This window comes from Taurulus bubalis (genome assembly GCF_910589615.1).
Source record: "Taurulus bubalis genome assembly, chromosome: 3".
In the NCBI taxonomy this organism is placed as follows: Eukaryota; Metazoa; Chordata; class Actinopteri; order Perciformes; family Cottidae; genus Taurulus; species Taurulus bubalis.
Window position 1 is genome coordinate 32345583 of NC_136591.1, and position 6000 is coordinate 32351582.

Consider the following 6000-nt stretch of genomic DNA (forward strand, 5'->3'; position numbering starts at 1 on the left):
AATCCAAAGTTATAGACCGCAGTGAGATTTTCTTCATCCTCAGCTCACCCCCGACTGTGAGCGGGAAGCTTCCTCTGCGTCTTCCAGTGCAAAAGGTCTTCGCTGTCTGTATGTCAATTACTCCGCTGGGACCTCGTTACTGGCCCGGCCAATCGCGCGCCCCACTTAATTAACACAGGAAATTACATTCCTATATTTATACCCCAATAACTAGACCGGCCCGCTGGAAAGGTCACAACAACAGTTTAGCAGTTTTCGCCCTATGGCAGTGCAGCCCAGGAGGATATGGCTGGGAGGGAAGCCAAAAGAACCCGGGGCCACGAAGAAACTTTTTATTTTTTTGAGAACTTTTTGGACCTCAAGGGTGTTGGAGTTTTCACCTTGCTGTTAACCAGCTATTTGTCATCATGTTCCAGGGTTTGTTGCATTAATCACTGGAAAACAGGCTTATTCTGAGGGAGTAGGCGACAGAGCATGAGAAGGAAGTTTAATCCAAAGCGCCAAATGTCAAGAGAAAATGACATTTCCTCACATTTGGGGGTCTACCACAGACAACTTTGTCCTCGGCTGATGTGCCCCGAGGCTGAGCTGCTGCAGAGGGAGGCTGAATTACTCAAATCCTGGTCGGGGGGAACTTTAATAGTCAGATAACTTTCCCCGTTGATAATCTTTGGAGAAGTAACTTTTTCTTTCTGTTGAGAACAGAAAGTTTTGTCAGGTTTTCTTTTTTTCTTCTGGCAAATCTTAATAAATAATATTTTTTTTAAGCCGAACTGAATATATTTAAGATTTCCTGCTTTGCTCAGTTTTATCATGCTTGGTGAAAACAAGCAGACCACATCGGGTTTGGTGAAATTGAGATTTATTTATTTTTCCCGCGATTTATTCAGATACGTTTTTGATGAACTTAAAAAATTATTGACTGATTAATTGCTAATAAAAATAACCCTTAATTTCAGCCGAACACATAAGAAGGGATGTGTCAAGGAAGATTCTACTTTAATTAAACACAGAATATTTGTAACCTTGTGTATGAATTCTGATGATTATCATATCATCTTATTTACCCGAGAAATGACTGAGATCTGGAAACATAGACATCACTCATCAACCTGTCTCTTGCCCTGATATAAACCCCATAATGAGAGTTCAGGTCATTACCACAAATTACCACTTTGAACCATTTAATTTAGAAGAGAGCATGTGTAAAATGTCAGTAATACTACAGTAGGCCAAAGTTGAATCAGAAAGTTGTCTATAAAGTCTGATGAATTTTTCAGAAAAGACATGTTTGCCTTTGTTTTCTATTCCAGATACGTTTTGTGAACATGACTTTCTTTGAGTTTGTTTAAAACCTATACGACTGCTTGTGTTTCTTGTCCATCAAATGGCCAAAACTACAAAACTCCTATGTGTAGTAAATAAAAATTGCTCTTCTATTCCCACTCCAGAACAATATGTATTTGTAGCTTTCCTGCTTTTGTCTTCTCAGTGCGTATCTGCTGATGCGGCTGCAGAGGGATGGTGCTGTCAAAGCGAGTGTTGATGTGGTCGGTGGAAGAGGTATTGGAGTGGGTGCAGGACCAGCACCCAAACCACATGGGCGCGCTTCATGAAGCCATAATTAAGCACGCCATATCAGGTACAACTGATTAAACTTCAATCATTTTCAGCCTTTTTTTCCGATTTAGAATTCGTGAAATAAGATTTCGCTGAACTGTACTCCTGATTTGTGAATGAACGAACACTCTCACTCACATTTCGCACGTTTCTCTCTGGAGGCCGCGCGCTGCTGAGATTAAAGGATCATCACCTGGAGCAGCTCGGGGTGGAGGCTGAGGAGCAGCAGCAGGAAATCTGGCAGGACCTCCTCCTCCTCAGAGTTCAGGAAGAAATCAATGAACTCAATGACATCTGCTCTGGTAATAAATGCCAAATGACTTAATCTTCAGGCTGTAGCTGTGTGTCAAACGAGTAAAAATAATAGCTGTTTTTGTTGGTTTTCCTTTGGTGGTGGTGTAGACAAACACGTAATATGCACAGGAATTCACATGAAATCAAGCAGGATATTAATGTTTTTTTGGTTTGGTTTCTGCCCGTTCACAGCCAAAACTATATGTTTTATGATTATTTTCAATCAAGATTTTTTTTAAACATATCTGACGTCGCCAGTGTTTTAAATCCAACGAGAGAAACCAGCCGCTAACCAATATTTTATTTGTACTTCACTTTGCTTCTCTGCAGAGTGTTTTTCCTCATAGCTGGAAATGAAATGCGGCTTCCTTTTTCATTTCCCATCCATTGATTCGTCCATGTGAAGGAGGGAGAAAAGTGGGAGTGATGGAAATAACAAGAGAAGGTGAAAGAGAAAGAAGAATCAATGGAGAGAGAAATAAACCCATTTCCTGTGTGAAATCTGACCTGTGCAGATGGATGAGATTGTTTTTTTTTTTGTCTGAGCATCTTTTTCTGAGCCCTGCTGTCCATTAGTCCCCTTCTTCTTTCTCTGTAGTGTGTTTACATCCTGTCAGTGTATCATGAAATATCTTTGGCTACGTTGGTTAAGCCACTTTGGTCGAGACTGAAGTTTTCCAACAGTGATATGAATTTTAATGAAACTCTGAACAGACAATCATGATCCCCAAAGGATGAATCCTACCTCCTTTGGTGATCCTCTTCCTTTTCCTCTAGCGCCACCATGAGGTTGACTTTAGTGGGTTTGACTGAAACATCTCAACCACTATTGAATGGGTGGCCAAGAAATTTGATGCAGATGTTCATGTTCCGCCTCAGGATGGATTGTAAACTGCTGACCATCATCAAGTCAAAAATGTAATTTGTTCGATACTTTCTATGAACAAATATCCGCAAAACTAGGGACCGCCTCAGTGCTGTTAAGTGCTAATAGGCCCTTTTCACAGCTGCCGTTTTGACATGTAAATGCAGGGTAAACATGTGTAATTAATAACATTAATAATGGCCCTGTTCCATTCACACACTACATATAACCGGACCATAATTAATTTGATCAATTACACCTGTTTTTAACCTGTGGCTGCTGTGAAAAGGGGGCTATTAGCATATGTTAGCACGCTGACACCTCACAGACAGAGAAAATCCAAAAGTCTGAATAGCTGCGTTTCCATTTAAACATTTCAATGTGCTCAAGACAAATGTCCAACTTCTGTTTGCGTTTGTTGGTCACACACACACGCACACACACGCTGACTGGAAGTCATTTTAAAATCCAGCTGTTTAATCTCTCTTTGAAATGCCTGTACTTGTATTTTTGACTGATAAACCACAAACAATGCACTGTTTCTGTAAAGTGAATATTGAACAAAGTTACAGTAAATCTTCTAATTTTGTTGGATTTTTATGCAGTTTTGTTTTTCATACATATACTGGTTTATGTGATTAATCCTGTTTTAACTGACAGTCCTAAATGCAAGTGGTCCTGCAACTTTAATTTTATACAATGCCCTATTTCTTTTATTAATGATTTTTGAGCTCATTTGAATGTGTATATAGGCATCAACTAGCCCTCCACATTTGCATCACATACAATAAAAGGTTGTGTCTATTTCTGTACATGTTTTTATGGCAATGCTACAGCCTGGTTGGTTGAATTAAAACTGCTGCTTTGGCAACACAATCCTGCCAAGAAAATATGTCATCTTTCTGCATTCACAGTTCCAGCTTCATCTTTCCTCCCTTTAAGTAGCTTATACGTTTATCATGTCACTTTGTTCCATACTGTCTTCATACTTCATACTGTCTTTGAGTGAAGCTGTATGATTTTTACACTGAAACCCCAGACTCAATGTTATTTAGGGCTGCACCAGCCGATCAACTGGAAATGTTCTGAATCATAAAAAAAATGTTTTTTTCTTTACCTCAAATTTATTGGGATCTACACTTGAATTTGAAATGCATTTCTCTGTGTTTGAACAATGTTTAGCTGCACAAGATGTCTTGGAAGGACTGAGCTGCTGGTGAATTAGTCAGAAACTAAGCAAAAAGACTATAATACAAGTTGTATATAATCGCAAACATGCACTTAAGACTCACACACACAGGAATGCAAAGGGAAAAGAGGTGTATGGCTGAAAAGGGCAAAACCCAACATGTCTTTGAAAACTGTGAGTGAGAGCCTGAGTGCATGTTCACAATTATATAGATGTTTCCAGACAAACCAACCCATCAAGTGACCTTTCCCCTTCTTTTCTGACGGTTGCTGGGCCTGAATGTGTGTGTGTATGTGTGTGTGTGTGTGTGTGTGTGTGTGTGTGTGTGTGTGTGTGTCTGAGTTTGATTAATACCCCATGAGATGGGGTGACATTTGATTTTGTGAGGGTGTGGCCGGGGAAGCGTTCACTCAGCACAAACGTAAATCCACCTCACTGAAAGAGTGAAGGTGGGTGAGGTGATGGAATACACCGCTGACCCTGACGACAGCCAAAAGGAAATCTCAGCCACTAAACAAACAAATGCAAATTCAGCTTATATCACGACATGTCCTCTGTTAGAAAACAACATCACCAGAGTGGGGTGTATTGCACATCAGGTAAAAAATGACCTGAAGTTGGATTTGTGTGATTTAAATACACTATATGTACAAGTATGTGGACACCGAAACATTACGCCATTGTATAAAAACCCATTGAGTCATTGACATTAATCACTTTCTGGCTGCAGGGATTTGCTCCTGTTCACCGCCAACAGCATTAGTGCGTTAGAAAACTGATGGCGGACCAAAGGGCCAGGCACACATTTATTTTAATATAGTTTGATGGGGTGAGGTCAATTTGCCCACCAAATTCATGAAACAATTTACACAATATTTGTAGCATTGAGTTTTATTTTATCTAAGAGGCCCGGTCCAGGGTTTGAAATACGGAGAGCTTTGTGTAGCTCATCTCTCCTGAAAGAGACATGATAGACCTAGCTTCCTTAGATCCTTATTATTATTTTGGACCATTCATATCTTTTTTCTCTTTCTTGGTGTCTCTTCTGCTTTTTTAGCTTTTTTTTTTACTCCTGTTGCTGACCTATACAAATTACCCCAGGTGTCACTAACTAATACCTAACCAATCTAACTAAGTGGTTTAAACTAATGGCATACTTTTTAGTTTTTAGTTTACCCCACTGTTGTTCCCGAAGTCTTTGTTTTAATATATAAGTAAAACGTTTTTTCAAAATTATTTTCAGTATAATTGCCTTACTGAAATAATTTCATTGAACTTTATTAGGAACTAACTTGTTTATATACTTTTACACCAGGGCTACACGCCGTAGAAAGACACACCTGATCCAACCACAGGATGATTCATACTTATTATTTACATATGCTGCATTTTGGGTAATATGCTAATAACGATAAAATAAAAATAAATATTAATATTTCTCGACTGATCTGCTATTAATATAGTTTCTGTATGATTCTAATAATTTCAAGCATTTTATAATCAAAATCGCTGAATGTGCGCATGTTCGTTTCAAACAGAGAGGAGAGTGAATATTGGACAAATGAAAGAACCAACTGTTTGTTTACAAGATCACTATGACAACTCAAAAGGTGGTGATATGGTATTATTGGTTTCAAAAATTCAACTTCAACTGACGTTCCTGCTGCTTTCAGTGCAGTTCAGATTAAATCTCAGGTAATGTGCTACAACTATGTTAAATTGGAGGCCCTTAAATTGATAATTATGGTATATTTGAGGCCTTTTAATACATTACAGATGAGTATAGAATGTGTGTATCCGAATTGGCTGTTAAACATCGTTGATTGTCTGCATAATGCAGATATTTTATAAGTATTATTGTTTTTGTCAAAATATTGAGTCAGATACGGTATAAAACCTTGTGTGTTCTGTACGAGTAAAGGGTTGCATCAACCAACGACCCTTCACTGACATCACTGTGCATCAGTATGGTTTATAATGCAATTCAAATCATAATAACCTTTTATTCAGAACCTAATTATTATCAATGGTG

At 38.6% G+C, this 6000-nt stretch overlaps 1 protein-coding gene across 1 annotated transcript; it reads left to right on the forward strand.

Moving 5' to 3' along the window:
* Positions 1-1540: 1540 nt before the first annotated feature.
* LOC306733613 (sterile alpha motif domain-containing protein 12-like) lies at positions 1541-2379 on the forward strand. Its single transcript, XM_079214882.1, has 3 exons — positions 1541-1642; positions 1782-1922; positions 2245-2379. Exons 1-3 carry the CDS (start codon positions 1546-1548, stop codon positions 2259-2261), a joined length of 255 nt encoding a protein of 84 aa, XP_079071008.1. The 5' UTR covers positions 1541-1545; the 3' UTR covers positions 2262-2379.
* The last annotated feature ends 3621 nt before the right edge of the window (positions 2380-6000 follow it).